This window comes from Sporobolomyces koalae, assembly GCF_050403365.1.
Source record: "Sporobolomyces koalae JCM15063 DNA, S_koalae_JCM15063T_v1_ctg8, whole genome shotgun sequence".
Classification (NCBI taxonomy): domain Eukaryota; kingdom Fungi; phylum Basidiomycota; class Microbotryomycetes; order Sporidiobolales; family Sporidiobolaceae; genus Sporobolomyces; species Sporobolomyces koalae.
This window is the reverse complement of record NW_027481763.1, coordinates 237,433-256,339: the sequence shown is the minus strand read 5'-3', so window position 1 is coordinate 256,339 and position 18,907 is coordinate 237,433. Positions and strand designations below refer to the sequence as shown.

Sequence of the window (18,907 nt, the reverse complement as noted above, 5' to 3'; positions counted from 1 at the left end):
CATGAGGGACAATCCAAGCTCGCCCCGACCGTCCTTTTTTTCTTTTCTGATTCTCAATTTGCCTAATCTGAGTCGGCTGTGTGACAAGCCGAGTTCACGTGAGTACGAGCAGCGACTCGTAGGTTCCGGCGCAGTGGCATGTGAGTAACGCTTTGCAATCTAGAGGCGAAGAGAGAGAAATTTAGTAAAAACAAAAGATAAATCTACAAGACATCTCTGCTCGATAATGGCAGCCCTCGAGATCGACTCGAGAGCATCGCGAGGAAAACGTCAGGGTCAGACGGGACGAGTCGAGTTGATTGTTCACTCGAGGAACTGGTTCAAAAACTCTTCATAATCCAACGCGATCTCTTCCTTCGTGCGTCCTGTCCGGTGTTCACCGTTGTCGTCTTGGTCAACCGGTACGTTCAAGAGAGTTTGAGGCATGTGTTCCTGCAAGAACTGCAACGCTTTCGTCGGGAGTTGTAATCGGGTCAAATCGAGTTCCGTGATGTAGCCCTGTCAACAAGCGCGCACGCATGAAAAGGTTCAGTCTCACAATTCCTCGACAGTCTGTCTATCCACGCTGAGGGAAAGACGGTCACTCACCTTGTCGGATGCTACCGAGCGGAAGCAAGACCGGACTTTTTCTCCCGTCAATCGATCTCCAGATCTCTCCGTCTATTATTCGTACAAGACGTCAGCCTCTGGCATCTGAACTGTCTTTTGAAGCAAGAGAAAATTGAGTGTTACAAGGAATCGAATGAATTCTTGGAATTCGACTTGTTCGTTCTCGTCAGTCTGGATATCTTCGAGATTCTGTGTGTGGTGGCATGGTGCTCGTCTCTCAGTTCCGACTATTCATGTGGAAACTTTCTGAGACGACTTACTATTTCTGCGACGCCCAAACTTCCGAGAGCGCCTACGAGTTGATCCATGTCCAACTTGTTGCGCTCGTCCTTGTCGAACGCTCTGAACGCCGATTCGAATTCCTCCAGTTGTTCCGGTTTTAACAAAGTTTGTCTTCTCGCAACAATCTGTTCAAAATCGAGGGGGCGAAAATCCGTTCCCAAGTTTGCTCAGTAAATCCAAAAGAAAGAAACATGATGAGACTCAGAAACTGACTTGGTGCTCGATGAAACTGATCTTGATCCTCAGGTTCTTCTCGAGCAAATTCAGTTCGTCTTGTAGGCCTAGTCCACAATGTATCGTTCCGTGCTCTTTGTGCCCGACTGGATTGAACGTCGAGAGGACTACCGGTACCGGCACATCGTAAGCCTCGCAGTCCGCTTCCGCCTGGGACAGTGAGGTTGCAAGTTTTGTCAATTCGGGTACTCGATCCGACACCAACCGTCGACATTGTTCAAGTTGACCCTGAAAACGGGAAACGCGAGTGAGCGGAAATCGATCAAACAAATCCTTCCGAATATCAAGGTATTCTGAACACACTCACCTCGAGAGGTCCATTGATCGACTTGATGTCTTTTTCGACTGTTCTCAACCGCTGTTCGAGTCGAGTGACACACTGTTCCACCCTCTCGTGAACTTGTCTCCGACACCGATCAACCTCGTGTCGGATCCCATGCACGAATCGATGTTCTTCCCGTTCCAGTTCGTGCCATTTGAGTTCAACGTCTCGCGTACGGTACCCTTCGACAGGGTCGTAAGGTTTCAACCCGTACGTTTTCAGTTTCTCTCGGATCCGGAACAAGAGTTCCGACACGTCTTGAACTTCGTGCCACCACGCTCGACGGGTCGAGAGGTAGTACGCTTCCGTGAACGAGGTGAGTAACGATTTGAGGGTCGGGAACGGAGTTTGAGCGGGAGGGGGTAATGCCGCCAGAGTCGAGAGGTGAGTCGAGATCGAAGCGAGTAGCTGGAATTCGATAGTTGGAATGTTCAGCAAAGTGGTCGTTTCGTGCGGACGAGAAGAGGCCCTCACCGTCGTGACTCGTCGTTCGTAATCATGCACCGAGAGCATCAGTTCCGACATGTTGTCGACAAAGTGAGAAATCACTCTCGATTCATTCTCCTGTTGAGCTGGGAAACACGGGAAGCATACATCAGCTTGTATATATCGAACCGTTACGTGGAAGTATGACTCACCTTTTGAACTGAACGCGTGGAAGAACTGGGCGACGTAGGTCATGATGCTGCGTTCGTCGGGTCGTTTCGGCCCACACACATCTTCAACATCGAGCAATCGCGGGATGCCGAGGTGTTGTTCGGCAATCTCGAACGCCAACGAGAGGTTCGCGGTCGAACTCGCGAGGAGCGAGTCTTTCGGGAGCGAGTCGTACTCGAGCAGGTCGGGACGGTGGCGATGGATCAATGCGCAGAACGCGAGACCGTCCATCCAACTGCGAGCAAAGTCCTTGACGTCGACTTGTTCGTAGTCGGCCGTCTTGCGTTGACACCACAGGAGGAGGCCTTCCTTGGCGTGACTGCCTTCCTCGTTGATGTCGGCGATCGAGAAGCGCAGGACGAGGGACCAGATCATGCCGAGGATCAACTTGCGGTTCCCATCGACAATGTCTTCGGGTCCAATGTTGGTCAAGTGGACGCCCATCTCCTTGATGCGGTCGAGGGCCTGTTTGGTGTTTTCCATCTTTTGGACGCGCAGGACGGGGTTCTGGTTGAACCTGCCCATGCTCTCCTCGGTCAAGACTTCCTGTAGGTACAGTTTGAGCGAGTCAGCAACTGAAGAACAGGATCAGAGATGCGAGGACAAACGATGAGCTGGATCAAACGAGTGCCGTCTGAAAAGTCGGTGCCTAGGTCGTTGACGGCAGGGTAGCCATGTGGCTCGAGCCGCGCATTGAGCCTATCAGGACGTGGCTCGGAGTCAGGACTGAGCAGGATTGATTAGGAGCGAGAGGGTTCGAGACTGACCATTTCGCAAACGTCCTGTTCTGTACGTCCTCAAACTCGCGCCCGACGGCGTTTGCATTGTTTGAGGTGGTTTGCGCGGTCGAGAAAGTGCCCCAGTGGAGACTTGGTGAGCGTTCGAGCTGTTTCGGAGACTGAATCAAGGGTGAGGGCGAAGGTGCGGACGCAGGAGGAGCGTGCGACGAATTCAAGTTGAGTTGAGCGAGCGAAGACAGGGACGCGGTCGATCGATGCGATGGTCGGTACGCTCGAGTGTGCGACGCGAGGTCGGGCGAGAGCGGGCGCGACGAGGACGACGACGAGTTGAATGAACCCGCAACCGACGACGACGACGGCAACGCGAACGAGAGCGGGCGACTGCGCGTCAGTTTCGACGGCGAGGGTGGAGGGTCGTACATTCTGCTAAACAGTCGAGCGAGTGAGCCGCTTTGACCAAGCAGAAGATCAAGAGGAGCTGCGCGCGCGAACCCGTCGCCCGATGCCGCCGCAATTCTCGCGTTCTCCCTCTCTCTCTCTCATCCATTGGTTCGCCAGCATGTCCCCCCTTCCATCGACGAGTAGCGGTCCTTCGAGCAGTGCGACAGAGGGCGCAGCGACTTCGACTTCGGAACCTTACTTCGATACGACCGCCCAGAAATGGATGGTCGAGACTGCACAGGGGACTGAACTCGAGTGGGATCAGACCAGGAACGCTTGGGTACCCCTCGTCAGTCGACTCGTGATTCGTAATTCCCCTTCCTCCAGACTGACTCGATTACCGGTTCTCGCTTCTCCTCAGGTTGACGAGGATCTAGTCAAGAAACAACAGGCCGCCTACTCGGTTCAAGGTGTCGATGAAACTGTGAGTGGACGTTTCACCCCCCGTCCCGATCCCCGAGATTGACCGATCGAAGTGCGAATGTTTCCCAGGAAGAGGTGACCCCCCTGTCGAAAGAGGAGCGCAAGAAGCAATCCAAGAAACGCAAAGCCCAAGACTCGGACGACCCGACCGCGAAACGAGCTCGACAAAATACTGCCGTGTACCTCTCGAATTTGCCCCCCACCACGACCGTCGAGCAAATCGAAGACGTCTTCTCGAAAGCCGGCTTGATCCTCCAAGACGCGACGAATCACCCGAGGATCAAATTATATACAGATCCTGCAACGGGTCAATTCAAACGCGAAGCTCTCGTCGTGTACCTTCAAAAGGAGAGTGTAGAACTCGCGGTCCGCCTGTTTGACCAGACCGAGTTGGTCCTCGGCAGCGGACATGGGCTCATCACCGTGCAGGAAGCGCAATGGGACGACAAGAAGGAGGTGAATCAAGACGCCGACAAGAAGCACAAGGACGAACGCGCCAAGAAAACGGGCAAGAAAGCAGCCGCACTACGACAGTATCTTGCCTTTTTTTTTCCCTTGATGCACTTCTTGCGGCTCATTCTCGGTTGCTGTCTCCCCTTCTCTATCGGGACACTGTAGAAAACTTGAAGACTGGTCTTCTTCAGACGAGGACGATGCGAAAACGTCGAAAAAGTTGAAAGGGGTCGTCGTGCTCGAAGGCATGTTCACCCTCGCCGAACTCGAAGAAGATCCGACCCTGTTGCTCGACTTGAAAGAGGATGTTCGAGAAGAGTGCGAGAGCCTTGGAACCGTGACCAACGTCACGCTGTATGATGTGAGTCGACAGCCTGTTCACTCCTTGACGGGAGTTTTCGGGTACAGCATCTCTGAACCCAGGTTCCCGGTCTTTCAGAAAGAAGAGCAAGGGATCATGACTGTTCGGTTCAAAGAAGAATTGTCAGCTCAAGCTTGCATAGCAGTACGCCCGTGTCTCTTCCCACCTTCGAACTTTTCGTCCCCTTCGCTCGAGTACTGATGTGATACCTCAATTCAGAAAATGTCGGGAAGGTTCTTTGCAGGTCGAACTGTGCAGGCATACCCGATGACTTCGAAACACAAGTTTGTCAAATCGAACAAAGGCGATGACGATCTCTTTTCGACCGCCCCGGCTACGACTTCGAGCGCACCAGGAACAACGAACGAACTTGGTACCGACTCGGTCGAGTCGAGAGAGCAGGAACGCCAGAAAGCGTACGCTGAATGGTTGGAGAAAGGAGAACAGTAGCATCTCGAAAAAGAAAAAAAACCACAGGCTCTCGTTTTTTTCTTTGTCTAAGTGCAAGACAAGATCAATGGCAAAATTGGACAAAAGGGCCACAGGACTTGATTGACTTTCCCGCAAACTCGTTATCGTGATTTGCGGGCACTCCTCGTAACTCGTTTCTCAAACTGGCTGTCCCCGTCCGTTTCAACCCTTCCACCTCTTCCATTTCCGACCTTCTTGCTCGCGTTCTCTTCTTGTTGTCTCATCAGCTCGAGTCTTCGTTTGATCGTTTCTCGCGCTTCGATCTGTTCCGGATTGTCGTACATGACTTGAATCCCCATCGGTCCTCCTCCGCCTCCTCCACCCATCTGAGATTGCGATTGACTGTGCTGCAACATCGATGACGAAGGGAGGTAATCACCTCCGGTAGTACCGTCGAAAGGAGGCATTCGAGGGGGAGACGAAGAAGGGAGCAAAGTCGGGAGCGAAGTGGTGCGGGTTGGAGAAGGGTTTGGATGCTTCTTGTTCGGGGACGACGGACGAGAGTGATCCACTAGTGATTGTTGCTGCAAGGAAAAACCAGGTATGAGCTCGGAATTATGGGAATCAACATGAAAAGGGAATCAAAGAGTCGAACCTTTTTTCCAAACAAGCTACGATTCCTTACAGCAGGTCCTGCAACAGGTTTGGTCTGCAACATCTGCATCATCAAAAAGTCTGTTTGCTGCTTCAAGTGAGCTTCTCGCTGTTTCGCTGCATCTGCCTGTCGTTTCTCGATTGCGTCTTCATCGGTTTGGCGAGGCGGGATCGCCGATAATGGCTGTGCCGAAGGGTGAGTGTCGGTAGAATGTAGGAAATTCGACGAGCGTGAGGCCGTCTCGAGAGACTTGTTGAACGGGTTTGTCGGGGGAGAGACTGAAGCAGTGCGAGCTCGACCCGTAGTTTCTTGCTCTTGTGCCCGATCATCCGCGGCAACCTCCGTCCGGCACGAGTCAGACCTTTGCCTTCTCGGACTCGGTGATCCGGCCGCAATGGCACGCGAGTTGATGTCTGAGCGATTGGGCTTCAAAGGAGTTCTGCGCGTTGGAGCGTCTACTGTGCCTTCGCTTGATTCTGTCCTTGCAGTGTGAGGCGAATTGCGACCGTCTCCTGGTGGCGGAGAGACCGCCATGCTCATGCCCGCCTCGAACAGTTGCCCGCCTTTCCGCGAATCGAACGTGTGAGGGAAATCGAGTTCAGAAGCTCTCGCGCCAGTCCGCCCGCACTGATCGTTGGAGATATATGATCAGCAAAGTCGGATTGAGTCGTGCCCGACGGACATACCTCTTCGATCCATCGAGGATGTACGATGTGACATCCCATCGTGCGCGCTTTGTGAAACTCCTGGAGTCGAGCGCTGGCTTTCCCCTCGCTTCTCGGAGGATCGTGGTAGATGTAGTGGGTGATCCCCGTGCTGAATTGCCGTGCAGCAGTTCCCCCGAGATCCGTGACAATGTTTGCCAATTTCTGGCGATCGATCTAGACCGACGCAAGAAGGAATGTCAGATTTGCCTCGCTCAGGAAAGGTGAGAGTCGACTTGCATCTATTCTGGAAGAAAAGTAGGTGGCACAATCGTGCAAGGGCCCTCTCGCCGACTCCTCAACATCCTGCCCTGCCTGCGAAGCTTCGTTCGTAATCTCCTCGCCAGCTGCCCCTCGATGTTCTCGATCCTTTTCGCTCGGTTCATTGTGAGCGTTGCTTTCCCGTTCAGCGGCTAACGCGGTGATTTGCTGGCGAAAGTCTCGCATTGAACAGATGACCTTGCCCCATTCCCGTGCTTTCTGCAACTTGCGATTACCAGAGTCGTCGAGTTTGGACGGTGAGAGCGAGGCGTCTGACTCGAGATCAGACAACACAAGATGTGTGCAGGAACGGTCAAAAACCGATGAGATGGGAGTGCCTGTACGCGACAGACCGAACTGAGCACATGTCGCCTGACTGTCCGGAGGATTGCTTCAGACTCACCAACAGCATGAAGATAGCGGCGATTATGGTGCATGAATGGATCCTGGTCGCCAGAAAACCCAGAAAAATGGAGCTTGAATGCATCGGCACCTTGAGAGCAAACATCTTCGGTGAGTGACATGCCGAGGGACCATATACTATGGCTGCTCACCTTTGACAGGACAAGCAAATGGAATCGGTCTGCCAAGGACGTGGTCTCCGACTGGCACGACTTGCTCTGCCCAGATGCAGAGCTCGATCCAGCAGACCGAAACAACTCGAGGGTCGATTGAGTTGGCAAAGCGAAAGGGTGGTCTATTCATCGAGGGCCTCAGTTGAAGAAGCGGAGCAGAGGAAGACGAAGAAGACTGACTCGACGAAATCGACGATGATCCAGTCCGCTGATTCAAGCTCTTCGTCCGAAGCATCAATCACGGCTGTCCCGCCACCTTTCTCGACATACTGCGCAATGATTGTCGGATCTCGAGCTTTCACGTCCATGATGGCCAGCGTCAACCCTCGAAAGACGTCTGGTAGCGATTCCTGAGTCGAATCGTTCGATGACGCGGATTGTTCCGGCTTGAGACTCGCTTCAGTCGTTTCGAGGAAACCCGAATCATCTTGCATGTGTTGCTGATCTTCCGCAGTCGTACGCAACAAGCTGATCGATTTCGGTGCAGTCTCGACCTCTGTCACTGCGCGTTTCGATGTGAGCGCTTTGATCGCGGATTTGCTCTTCCTTGTTCGCTGCAGTCCAACTTCTCCTTCCCTCATCTCGAGCACCATATCTTCGTCGTTGTATCCGGGTGGAGGTACCGGCAAGTCGAGGCCGACAGTATCGGGATGTGGCAGGTCGAAATTCGGCTGAACTTTCGCGATCTTGTTCTCGTTAGCTGCCCCTTCGACGTCACTGATCTTGCCAAATACATCGTATAGATGCTCTGGGACTCCTTGGGAAGCATCTGGAGCCGTTGCACCTTTTCGTCGTTTCTTGAGAACCTTGCCGTTTGCGAGGTCGTGTGTCGAGCGATGAGGCTCATCTGCTACTTCTTCGAGAATCGAGTTGTCGTATCCGGTAAACTGTCGTGTTGTCCCTGTCCGGTCTTCGCCAGCTCCAAACCCTCTGCCGGAAAGGTTGCGCTTGGAAGCGGTAGAAGTGCGGGCTGATGTCGACGCGCGAGGCTGCTCCTCAACAGTCTTTCGATACCTAGCGGGCGCCGGGACAGTCCAACTGAGGTCTTGTTGAGGTTCTTCCCTCCCCTCGCGGTATGTCCAGATCTTGTCTCTCGCCTCCCTCCTGCCTCCAAATTCGATCGCCTCTCTCGCCCATCCTTCCCATACCACCGTGAACCTGGGATCAAGGTGATCTTTGTTGCGGCGGGCATGAAGGAGCTTGTCACTGGGCGGGGTTTGCGAGCGAGGAGCCGAAGACGAGGCGACGATCAGGTGCGTAACGGTCTTGTCGAGTCTCGGGGTGTACTCGGCTCCCGCTTCGAGTAGCATGTTGCGAAACTCTTCCTTGTAGTCGCCTGTGAGGTCAAAGGCCATGAGTACAAAAAACACGGGATCCGAGGATGGACTCATTTGCTCACCTTTCGCGAAGTGCGTCATGGTAAAGACCACATTGGTGAGTGGCAACAGCCTATAGTCGCGTTCAAGCTGCAAGACAGCAAAAGCTCAGGGTTTGAAAATCTGGTCGCGATGAGGAAACGGTAGCTCACTTGTTCAAAGTCGACTTTCTCACCGCTTGTCCAAGCTTCTCTCACGGCCGGAAGCCAGTCAGGCTGCATGACGGCCATACGGCGTTCGAGAGCAATCTGCAATGCCCGCCACTATGAGGTTCAGCCGAACGTTGCCCAGAGATCCTCGACCATGACGGCGGTACTCACCTTGTACTTTGCTCCTTCCGGTTTGTCCGTCACGACGTGCGTCGTGTCCTCCTGCAAGCCGCCATGTCGTTCTGCTCCGTACTCTTCTGCAATCCTGAGCAAGTCCTCCTTCTGGCCTGGACATCCCGATACAGACACAGCGAGCCCAGCGAGAGGCAACTTGTCCTGCAGCAGCGACTCTCTGTAGCCGTATACCTCCGTCTGATCGTGATCTCGACTGTCTTGATCATCGTCTTCATCGTCGTCGTCGGGTTCGTCGTAGGCTCTCTCTTTCCCCTTTGACGTCGAGGTCGCGTCGTCGGTAGATCGATCTCGAACCGGCGCTGGACGCAGGATGATCTTCTTCTGGTACTTGCTCGTCACTTGTCGCGGCCCCTTCTTGCCGCCTCCATTCTTGAACGCTGGTCGCATCGATGTTCGTTGCGAGAAGTGGGGATTGGGCGTCAACCTCGATCGCAATTCACCCATCATATCGCGTCCGCGCACGCGTGCGGACGCGTTTATTTTTTTGCTCCACTCCGCTCTCGGATCGACTGCCTTCAGCGTGCAAGAAGGGGATTCTACTCATAGCGCCGGGGCTGATCGCATTCCAAAAAGCTTAATAATATGATTGCATGGAATAGGAAACCTGCTGCGGAACTCCTATGTACACAGGAACTGAACATCGACGGCTGCCACATACGTATGTGCATGGTGATGAGCCGGGTTCGTCTAGAGTTCTCTAAAGGAAGCTCTTCGTTTCGACATTGCCCGGCCGAGGGATTCCAGAATCCTTCTGCACGATCTTGCCCCATACCCCTTCGTAGCACACTGGAGTGTAGCTTCCTTGCAGGTCGATCGTCGACATGGTCTGGTCCGCGATACTCGTGTCCCACTCTTCCTGACCCCGCACGAACGAAGGCGAAAAGGGCAAATCGATCGGTGCAGACGAAACCGAGATCGAGACGACCGTCGCGACCGAGTCTTGCGAAGCCGTTGAAAAATTCGATTCTGTCGGAGATACGAGAGCTGGGAGGTCGTCGGTGGTCGTGTTGGAGAGAAACGAAACAGCGGTCGGGGACGGAGTCATAGGCACGGACGACTTGGACGAAACTCCGCGAATCATCGAAGAGAGCGACAATAGCGATGGCATCTGGAACATCACAGCACCCGTGTATCAGCTCGAGGCATTGTTGCGATGATCGGGAATCCATTCAGTGCGCGAGCGAACATACCTGTCGGAGCCGGAACCGAGACACGTGTTCCTCATCTTCTGCAACCTCGAAACCGACTCGGCGTTCTTCCTCCGCCTGAGTTTCGAAGGCATCAGGAATGTTGGTCTTGCGTGAGAACTGTATACGATCATCCGGCAAATCAGTCGTGGTTCTAAAGCCAGTCAAACAAGATGAGCACGAACAAGCTCAAGCGCGCCCGCAAAGATGCTCTTTGTTGATCCTGACCGCTTCAGTATCGGTCGAACAGGTCTAGCAAAGCAAACGAGGTGGGTTGGTCCTTGTGAGCGATTGGTACAGATCCGAGGCGAACAGAGGGGAACGGACGACTTACCGAACGGTTTCAGGTGCAGCTCGAAATTTCTTTGTCAGCTTGCTAGGGCGATCATCTGTAACCGGAATCATTTCAGCGCTCCATAGCTGATGTCTGGACATTCATGTTGGAAACTCACTCGAGATGGCGTCCGAGCCTCTCTTGGTCGAAACTGATTGGTAGAGTGACATGGATCGGATTTGAGAAGTCGTGCGAAAGACCTGAAGGATGTAAAGCGCAGGAAAGAAGCAGGAGGTTGATCCGAAATGAAGATCCGCATTGCGAGAGAGAGACGATGGCTGAACATTTCGTTTGAGACCGGGAGAAAGCGGTGCCGGCGTTGCAACCACGCGAAGGCAGTCAGTACAGCCGGCAAGAGAGCCAAGACGGTCAGGAATCGATCGGTCGAGATGACAATTTGCGCGCAACGAAAGCTACGATAGGTTAGCGTTTCCTCTGCTTCCGATGAGAGTCTCGATGTGAGGTCTTGTCCAGTGCAAGCCGCCCGCACCAAGTCCACTCAAGTGGCAAACAGTTGGAATCATGGTCGATAGTGATGAAATGCGATGATATTGCGAGGGTTCGAGAATCGTGTACAGACAAAGACCGCGGTCACTCCAATCCGAGATCCTGAGGTCAACCACGTACAGGGCTGTGAGCTTTTTCCTGTTGTGACTTTGAGAAAGAGATACCAGTTTTACCCTAGCAACCATCGTACGCGCGATGGGGTGCAACAGTTGCTTCGACTCGAGGAAAGTCTTCTTGGCAAGCTCTGGCTCGATCTTGAAGATGGCACGGTAGATGGGTCGGACATACTTGAGTCGTCCGACAGTGCGCACGAAAGCTCCTGCCGAATCGGCATACAGTCCAGCCTTGAGCGAAACGAGGAACCAGCGAAGCTACGGTAGCAAATCAACAGTCAGGGTCGCGCAAGAAACATATAAACGTGTAAACGCACCTTGATCTCGGGGTTCTTGTTTTCCAAGAAGCCGTAGACTTCGTTCATAGTTTTGATCGCTTCTTGCTGCTTCTCGAAAGAGTCCTTCTCGGCGAGCTTTTCCAGGAACACGATGACTTGGTTCGTCTGGAAGAGTTCGATGTCTGATTTCGAAAACTTCTTGACGAGGTCGTCGTGCGAAAGATTGCGAGAAGTGTCCCACGAAGCGGCAAGAGAGTACGAGGCATCGGCAAGAGACGTGTCGTACACCATCTTGACAGGAAGTTCGAGTCCTTCTCCGTGTAGCCAAGCCTGATCGACGTGAATGGACAGGGCATGTCGTGAGCGATCTCTTAACGGACTAGGCACGAGCAATCGAAACTCACCTCGAAATCGACTTTCTCCTTGAGCAGCTTTTCCTTGTCAGGGAATTGCGACCAGTAGGCCCTAGATTCGACGTTTGGCTGTCAGCACTGTTCTCATTCGGACAGATTGCAGAAATCGACAACATACCAGAAGTGGTCAAGCCAGTCATCGGTCGAGATTGAATGACCTGAAAACTTGTTGACGAACGCCTTGTGATAGGCTGACAACGTTTCGACATGGGAAGAGGTCAATAAGACTGGCGAGGGTGACTCTACATGCGCTGACAGACTCACGAGAGAAGACTTCGAGACCTCCAACAACTTTTTCAAGGTAGTACAGGAAGTTGGCTCCTTTCTGTTTCCTCCTCGCACATGGTTTTCGAAAAACATAAGCGGCATCCTTGAGCAACAAGGCAGAGAAGACACTCACGTCGTAAGCGACCGACGAGTAGACATCGTCAGGGTCGACACCACGCTCATAAGGGATGTCTGGTGGTATCGGTGATTAGATGCAACGAAATTCGCGAAACAGGGACGACGAAGGAGAACTTACGCAGCCTTTGTCCGAATCGGAGGCCATCCTTGTCGAAGCGCTTGAGATCGTCCTTCATCGCTTTCTCACCAATGATGTACTCAAAGTCTCGCGTGGCAGGTCCGTGGAGTTTCATCGAGATCAATCGTTCAGTGTATGTGGTCCAACCCTGTGAAAGAATCTCGACCGTTGAGCATGTCGTGCGGGAATAGGTGAACGCACGAAGAGCACAATCGACCAACCTCGTTGAGCCAGAACGATGCCCAGTCGGAACACGAGACAAGGTTGCCGTGCCACGAGTGAGAGCACTCGTGCGACAAGACATCGACTTGCGAGCGGTCGCCGACGATCAGGGCAGGCGTGAGCTGTCAACAATCCAGATTGTCAGTGTATGGAACATCTCGCTATAGACGGACGAGTACTGACGAAGGTCATCTGTGGGATCAACATGACTCGGTGTCAGCTCATGACCTGTTCCATGTTGACAAGCGGGAACAACGTACGTTGGCGTTCTCCATGCCTTTGCATATCGAGCGGGTTTGTAGACAGTCAACGAAACCATTTGCGACATGGCAGCCAGATGAAATCACTCACCTCCGTACGGGAACGAAGCAGGCAGGACGAGTGCGTCATACCTGCCCCAAACATAGGGAGTGACGAGATCTTCGGCCGTCTTGACAATCCTGTTGCCAAACGGATAACCGAAGCACGTCTCAGTCAGATCGTTCAAGCCCGGCAGTGGTCAGACGAGGCTCACTTTTCGGCATCTTGCTCAAACTCCCACGCGCTCCTGTCGAGCATTCCCGGTTCGGCCCAGATTCCGGTTCGTTCGCCGAGCGCTTTGAACGCGAGCTCTCCTCCAGCGATCGCGATCAAATACGAAGGGATCGCAATCGGTTGGTCAAATTTGAACGTGTGCAGCGATCCATCGATCGGAGGTTGAGGGGCCGAAGGAGGGGGAGAAGTGCGACGAGCCGAGAGCAGGATCGGCAGGGGAGAATGCACGACGGCGCTGTACGTTGCCTTGACGGACGGAGTGTCTTGACAAGCTGTAATTCAGCGAGATTAAACACGAAAGTACGGGCTTGGTGAGTTCGCTGTCAAAGGGTTGTCGGGAGAGATGGACGCGTACGGATCATCGAGCGGCAGTGAATCGCTTGTGCCTGACTGTACAGGAAAGCATACTTGCCACTGTCGGTCTTTGAGACGGGAAAGGGTCAAAGTTGGAACGGGTCAACCTCGGAGATTCAGCTCGGAATAGATGTTCAAGGTTGCCGCACCTGTTCAGGCGTAAGCCACCCGAGGGCGGTACATTCGTCGGTCGTCGAGTATTCAATCTTGACGTCGAGCTTGTCTCCCTTGGAGAGCTGTGTGCCGAGTTCGACCGTGAGCGCAGAACCCATCGTCTTGTGTCGCTTGGGCAAGTTCCATTTCAGCTCTGCGATTTCCTTGACGCCCTCGACGCGCGTGATACGCTTGATCGAGATGAAGGACGAGTCGAACACGACTCGGTCGACCTTGTCGGTGAGGGCGACGAGCGAGTGCACGACCGCACCTCGGATGAACGATTGGGCGAAATCAACGGTCCAGTCGAGGTGCAGGTGGGTCGTGCGCACGTCATTGTAGTTGGACTGGGTTGCAGGCTGTTGTACCAAGTCGGTCAGTCGTTGACAGAGACGAGCAAGCCGGACGAGGCGCGGCAGAATGTTGAACGAAAGCGAGCGAGGAGGACATGCGCACATCATTCGAAGGGTGCAGGACAATCTGTTCGGTCATGACTGCAGTGAGTGTAGTGCTCGAGAAAGGAAGAGAGTGACAGATTGAGGCTGCACGCGGTAGCGAGTGAGTGTGGGGTCCGAGTGAGACAGTCGCTATGACATGTCAAGCCCTCCATGAGATCCAATCAGCCATTCAGTAATATTTTCTGGAGCTTCAACGACCGCAGGAGGTGAACAAGTCTGTAGGTCAAAAAGCCGGAAATGATGAAACATGAAACCTCGCGCTTGCTGATTGCGGGCAGCATTGCAACTCCGACTCCCATCGCCTCGTGACCATCAATGTCGAGCACTCGCCTAGTACAGAACCTTGCGACCTCGCTGCCCCGCGCTTCAACCTCTGCACTCGTCTGCGCCGTCGCTCCATCTGCGCGACTTTTCTCATCTACTCGTTCCAACCCCGCTCAATCGACCGCTTACCGCCCAAAACGCGACGCGACCACGTATGGCGTGACTGCCGATCGTATCCCGAAGAGTCAGTGGCCCAAAGAGAGCGAGACGAATACGGATTCGCACCCGCTGTGGAAGTTCTTCCACAACAAGCAGTCGCTCGAGGTGCCCGACAAACGCCAAGACTACTCGAGTCCGTTCAATTTCGCGCTCTCCTCGACAAACGAACTGAACTGACTTGCCCGCTCGATCGGTGACAGGTCGATCGTGGACTTCGTTCGAACTGAGGCGCAAATCGTTCGAGGAGCTGCACGCCCTCTGGTACGTCCTGTTGAGGGAACGCAACGTGCTGTTGACCCAGCGGGAAGAAGCGAGGAGATTGCGCGTCGACTTGACTGGATTCACCGCCGTGCCGGAAAAGCTCAGGATGGTGAGTCGACTCTCACGTCGCATGCGCACGCTTGCGTCTAAGGCGCCAGCTTTTCGTGTGCCGTGTGCGATTACGGGAACGTCAGAACCTGACAACCCGAATTCGGTTCTCGTTACAGTGCCAAAAATCGATGGCGCGTGTCAAACAAACCATCTCGGAGCGACGACACGCCGCGCTTGAGGCAGCCCAGATCCTGAGGACGGAAGGTAACGCAGAAGAAGCCGAAGCGATGACCCTTGAAGCGCAGAAGATGGAAACCGCGACTCAGGATGGCGGACGATGATTGCTCATGTCAGGATATCGCTCTAATGCAACATTGGCAGCTGCACAGTAGTACCTAGCGACCAGTCGATCAGACATGCTGCTTGGTGAGAGCCCTCTGCTGATAAATCAGTCGCCCGCGTTCCTTTCTCTGGCGCTCGTCAATGCCATTCCCTTCAGGCGCGAGCTTGTTGTTCCACTCTCGCCAATGTGAAAGTTGGCTACTATCACATTTGACGGGCGAGCGATTGTATTTCCAATCGAGCAGTTGTAGGCTTAAGTGTGGCCCCTGTAATGGCCGCAGCAGCGCACATCGCAGCCATGCGTCTTCTTCTCTGCCTGTCATCCCGCTAGAGTCGACCTCACGACCATACGCGAGGCGACAGATCCCGCCCTCAAGATCGACCATGGCGTCACCACAAGCCGCACGGGCATCAGCAGTTGATGCGAGATCGTTAGCCAACACCACGACTGCCGCCCACAAGGTGGTCAGGATCGTCTTCCTGGCGCTCTTGTTGGATCTTCTGGCATTCACGATGCCGTCAGTCTGAACTTCAGCGCGAGAGACTTCGAAGTTTGATCTAATCGCGTCGCCAGACATGTTCCAGATTGCCGCTCTTTCCTCGCATTATCGACGACTTTGTCCAGCATGAAGCAACTCGTGCATCAACTCATGTGCGCGATCATGGCTGATTGCGGACGAAAAGGACGCAAGTGCTGACCCTGGATCCCCTTCTCTTCAGACTCCGACCCTGCTCTCCGGAACTCTCTCGACCGTCAGGAGTCTGCGCTCATACCTGACGTCCTTCTCGTCCGTGTCGACCTCGTCTTCGAACCCGGCGCGATTTGATCTGACCCTCCTGGGAGGGCTCCTGGGTTCGACGTTTTCGTTCTGCCAATTCCTCGTCTCGCCTCTTCTCGGGGGCCTGTCGGACAAGTATGGCAGAAAGAAGGTCCTACTCGCGAGCATGGTGGGCAACATCCTCAGCGCGTCGCTCTGGCTTGCATCTGGCAGTCGCTTTGAACTGTATGCTCTCTCGAGGATCGTAGGCGGGTTGTCCGAAGGCAACGTGCGCTTTTCCACTGCGAACCGCTATCCTAGTTTTTCACCAATCGCTGATTTGATGTTTGCTCAGGTTCAATTGAGTATCGCCTCGATCACGGACGTGACGACTCCCGCGACTCGATCGAAATCACTCGCGTTGGTCGGAATTGCCTTCTCGGTCGCGTTCACGCTTGGGCCCTCGCTAGGCGCATACTTTGCCGCGAGAGACTGGTTCCACCTCTCGTCGTCTCCGACAATCGACTTGCCTCTCGTCGGACCCATCGGGCTCAACTCGTACGCGGTCCCGGCAGCGATCACGCTCGCGTTGTTGACGGTCGAGACCTTGTACCTCACCGCGCGCTTGCCCGAGACGAAAGGATGGAAATTGGCCGTTACCAGAGAGGAGAAGAGCGAGCCATCCCACCAGCAAGGGACCGAGGAGACTGTGCCTCGAACGGTCGCTGAAAGACGAGAACGACTCGGCAAGCTCGAATCGATTCATTTTGGATTCTTGTTCTTCTTCTCTGGTTCGGCGCATTCCTTTTCTGCTGTATGTCCCCGCAAGTACTGATATTGGCTCTGTGAGATAGGAGCGGAATTCACCATCACGTTCTTGACCAACAACCTGTTTGATTTCTCAAACGCCGTAAGCGTTTCTCGATCCTCACTCGTGTCTCGAGGCCGCAAATCCTGACGCGATGATATCGTCGCAGCAAAATGGTCGACTGCTTGGGTTCATCGGAATCCTCTCGAGTTTGTTGCAAGGAGGCTATGTACGTCGAGCGTCTTCAACTCGTCGGAAAACGTTTTCGCTCGCCGTTTCGGGCATCAAAGCGTGCCAGCTATCCCTCTTCTTGCTCTCGAGCCTCCCATTTCTCAGTCGGCAACAAGAACAACATTCGACAACGACTGTCTCGATGGTCGTCTTGTACCTTGCCGCTGCGGGGTTGGCGTACGTCTCGGCAACCGTGGTCAACTCGCTCAACTCGCTCGCATCGCTAGAAACGGACGTCGACTCTGACTCGCGACGAGATGTTTCGGGAAAATCGATCGAGAAGGGGAAAGCGCTCGGAAAGTTCAGGTCGAAAGGTCAACTTGGACGAGCTCTTGGCCCTCTGTTCGCGACGGGAGTATACTGGTGCGCGAGTCCGGCGGTCGCGTACCTGTGTTGTGCTGTTGGCACCATGGTGGTTGCGAGACGTATGGCGAGGCTTAGAGAGCGAGACACAGTTGGGCACCTTGCAAAGAACAAGTAGTAAGGCAAGTGACATAATTTGTGTTTCTTTCTTCTCGAAACTCTGTCAATTGCGAGAGGTCTGTTCAGGTTCTCAGAAGTGAGAAAAACGACGCCTTTTGAAGCAGCTGCATGGAAGATGAGCAGACGAGTATCCTGGACTCGATAAATCACGTGCATCAATTTCGCTTGTCAATTCTCCAGAGCCAATCACGAGCATGAGTCACGTCTCCCTTGGATTTGGCGTATGCGAAAGTCGCAAGTACCTGAGACTCACAATAATTCGCGAGATTCGCGCGTTCGGATCTTCTTGATCAACAATCTTCTCGCAATGGATGACGACGGCCTACTCGCGTTCGGCGACTTTGAGATCGACACTTCGACATCAGATGCACGTGCTGCTCGAATTGCAGCTGCTCGCGTCGAGGCTAAACAGTACTCTGCCAAGATTGAGGAAGACGGCGTGAGTCGTTCAAGCTGAAAGACCTGCTGTTCCACAACGAGATCTTTCGTGCTGACTGTCGCAATCCTGGAATCAGTGGTTCAACGATCCGAACCAAGTTTCGCGCATGAAGGATCCGACGAGGCCCGCAATGTTCTCGCTGCACCAGTTGTACTTCCAGCAACAGTACAAGCGAGTGATCAACCAAGGCTTACCGTTACTCAAGGCTGGAGTCAAGGACGAGAGCGAATTGATGGATCTAATCATGCGAGCTTGGCATAAGGCAACACTCGAAGTCGAGCGATCTCAGACAGATGAAGTGGTTGCTGTCGCCAAGCGCTGGATCGAATATGCAAGTCCTTTCCCCTTCGGATCCCACAAAGTATGTCCAGTTGGATACTAACGTGTCACACCTATCCGCACTCTCGGAGAAAGTTTAGCCTAATCAAGCTTCGATCTGCCATATCTCGGCACAAGTTCTTTTTGCGGCCTCTCGCTCGACCGACGAGGCTTCGACTTCACTCTGGAACGATGCTCTCTCGGCAGCATTGTCCTCGTTGCGCACGAATCGCACCTTGTCGCCCTTCCTAACGACCCTCGAACAGATTCTCGCGGTTGCGCATAGTCGGCTTGCAGCTCTGATCCAAGACCGGACGACTCTGGCGAAGGAGAGGGAGGAAGTTCTCGCTCAAGTCGAAGTGTTGAACCTCGATCCGAAAGAGCGGGAAACTCTCGAGCTCGTGCTCGGATTGCACGGCGAGGAGAAGGAGATCGAGGAAGACGCTGGGCGGGACGTCAGAAGCCTGTAAAAGAGGACGGCTTTGAGAGCAGATTCGAAGAACGGTATGGGCTCATAGCCTCATACCATTCGGGCTGGTCCTAAAATGGATCCCTGCACGTCTCGTAAGCACCCAGGTGAGCTTTTTCTCTTTTCGAATGAACTGTGCTTGTCTGATAACCGCATTGTCATCCAGAAGGTCGAGCATGACCGAGTCTGATCCCAGCGGGCTGGAGACATGGATTGTCCCGCCAGACTAGTCCTGCGGTCTAAGCGGATTATCCCGCTTGTCGCTTGAAGGGGAGACTACGGCATCCACACAGGACGCTCAACGATGCGTAGATTGCGCCTCCTCTCCATTCAACCTGAT

The 18,907-nt window shown here is 53.8% G+C and overlaps 7 protein-coding genes across 7 annotated transcripts; 4 read left to right on the top strand and 3 right to left on the bottom strand.

Moving 5' to 3' along the window:
- Positions 1-303: 303 nt before the first annotated feature.
- JCM15063_004723 (uncharacterized protein) lies at positions 304-3,266 on the bottom strand (the record flags this gene model as incomplete). The annotated part of the gene is made up of 10 exons (XM_076677383.1): positions 304-498; positions 589-660; positions 733-798; positions 870-1,016; positions 1,105-1,353; positions 1,433-1,855; positions 1,922-2,019; positions 2,086-2,650; positions 2,713-2,803; positions 2,872-3,266. 10 exons carry the CDS (start codon positions 3,264-3,266, stop codon positions 304-306), a joined length of 2,301 nt encoding a protein of 766 aa, XP_076535469.1.
- A 137-nt stretch (positions 3,267-3,403) lies between these two features.
- CUS2 (U2 snRNP complex subunit CUS2) lies at positions 3,404-4,972 on the top strand (the record flags this gene model as incomplete). Its single annotated transcript, XM_076677382.1, has 6 exons — positions 3,404-3,574; positions 3,647-3,709; positions 3,778-4,241; positions 4,327-4,522; positions 4,601-4,666; positions 4,742-4,972. 6 exons carry the CDS (start codon positions 3,404-3,406, stop codon positions 4,970-4,972), a joined length of 1,191 nt encoding a protein of 396 aa, XP_076535468.1.
- Positions 4,973-5,094: 122 nt separating this feature from the next.
- Positions 5,095-9,235, bottom strand: JCM15063_004721 (uncharacterized protein; the record flags this gene model as incomplete). Its single annotated transcript, XM_076677381.1, has 10 exons — positions 5,095-5,517; positions 5,619-6,215; positions 6,275-6,469; positions 6,533-6,891; positions 6,957-7,046; positions 7,108-7,250; positions 7,309-8,464; positions 8,528-8,594; positions 8,657-8,752; positions 8,825-9,235. 10 exons carry the CDS (start codon positions 9,233-9,235, stop codon positions 5,095-5,097), a joined length of 3,537 nt encoding a protein of 1,178 aa, XP_076535467.1.
- A 310-nt stretch (positions 9,236-9,545) lies between these two features.
- Positions 9,546-13,958, bottom strand: LAP2 (bifunctional aminopeptidase/epoxide hydrolase; the record flags this gene model as incomplete). The annotated part of the gene is made up of 17 exons (XM_076677380.1): positions 9,546-9,956; positions 10,039-10,155; positions 11,050-11,247; positions 11,307-11,597; positions 11,672-11,732; positions 11,799-11,871; positions 11,945-12,005; positions 12,081-12,139; positions 12,204-12,351; positions 12,425-12,547; positions 12,609-12,617; positions 12,686-12,702; positions 12,777-12,865; positions 12,940-13,231; positions 13,315-13,381; positions 13,463-13,825; positions 13,923-13,958. 17 exons carry the CDS (start codon positions 13,956-13,958, stop codon positions 9,546-9,548), a joined length of 2,415 nt encoding a protein of 804 aa, XP_076535466.1.
- A 281-nt stretch (positions 13,959-14,239) lies between these two features.
- Positions 14,240-15,060, top strand: MRPL4 (mitochondrial 54S ribosomal protein uL29m MRPL4; the record flags this gene model as incomplete). The annotated part of the gene is made up of 3 exons (XM_076677379.1): positions 14,240-14,540; positions 14,608-14,777; positions 14,896-15,060. The coding sequence occupies 3 exons, from the start codon at positions 14,240-14,242 to the stop codon at positions 15,058-15,060; spliced, it is 636 nt and encodes a 211-aa protein (XP_076535465.1).
- A 385-nt stretch (positions 15,061-15,445) lies between these two features.
- Positions 15,446-17,339, top strand: JCM15063_004718 (uncharacterized protein; the record flags this gene model as incomplete). Its single annotated transcript, XM_076677378.1, has 6 exons — positions 15,446-15,579; positions 15,647-15,713; positions 15,782-16,108; positions 16,175-16,610; positions 16,674-16,729; positions 16,797-17,339. 6 exons carry the CDS (start codon positions 15,446-15,448, stop codon positions 17,337-17,339), a joined length of 1,563 nt encoding a protein of 520 aa, XP_076535464.1.
- A 309-nt stretch (positions 17,340-17,648) lies between these two features.
- JCM15063_004717 (uncharacterized protein) lies at positions 17,649-18,568 on the top strand (the record flags this gene model as incomplete). The annotated part of the gene is made up of 3 exons (XM_076677377.1): positions 17,649-17,780; positions 17,857-18,141; positions 18,200-18,568. The coding sequence occupies 3 exons, from the start codon at positions 17,649-17,651 to the stop codon at positions 18,566-18,568; spliced, it is 786 nt and encodes a 261-aa protein (XP_076535463.1).
- Positions 18,569-18,907: the final 339 nt, after the last annotated feature.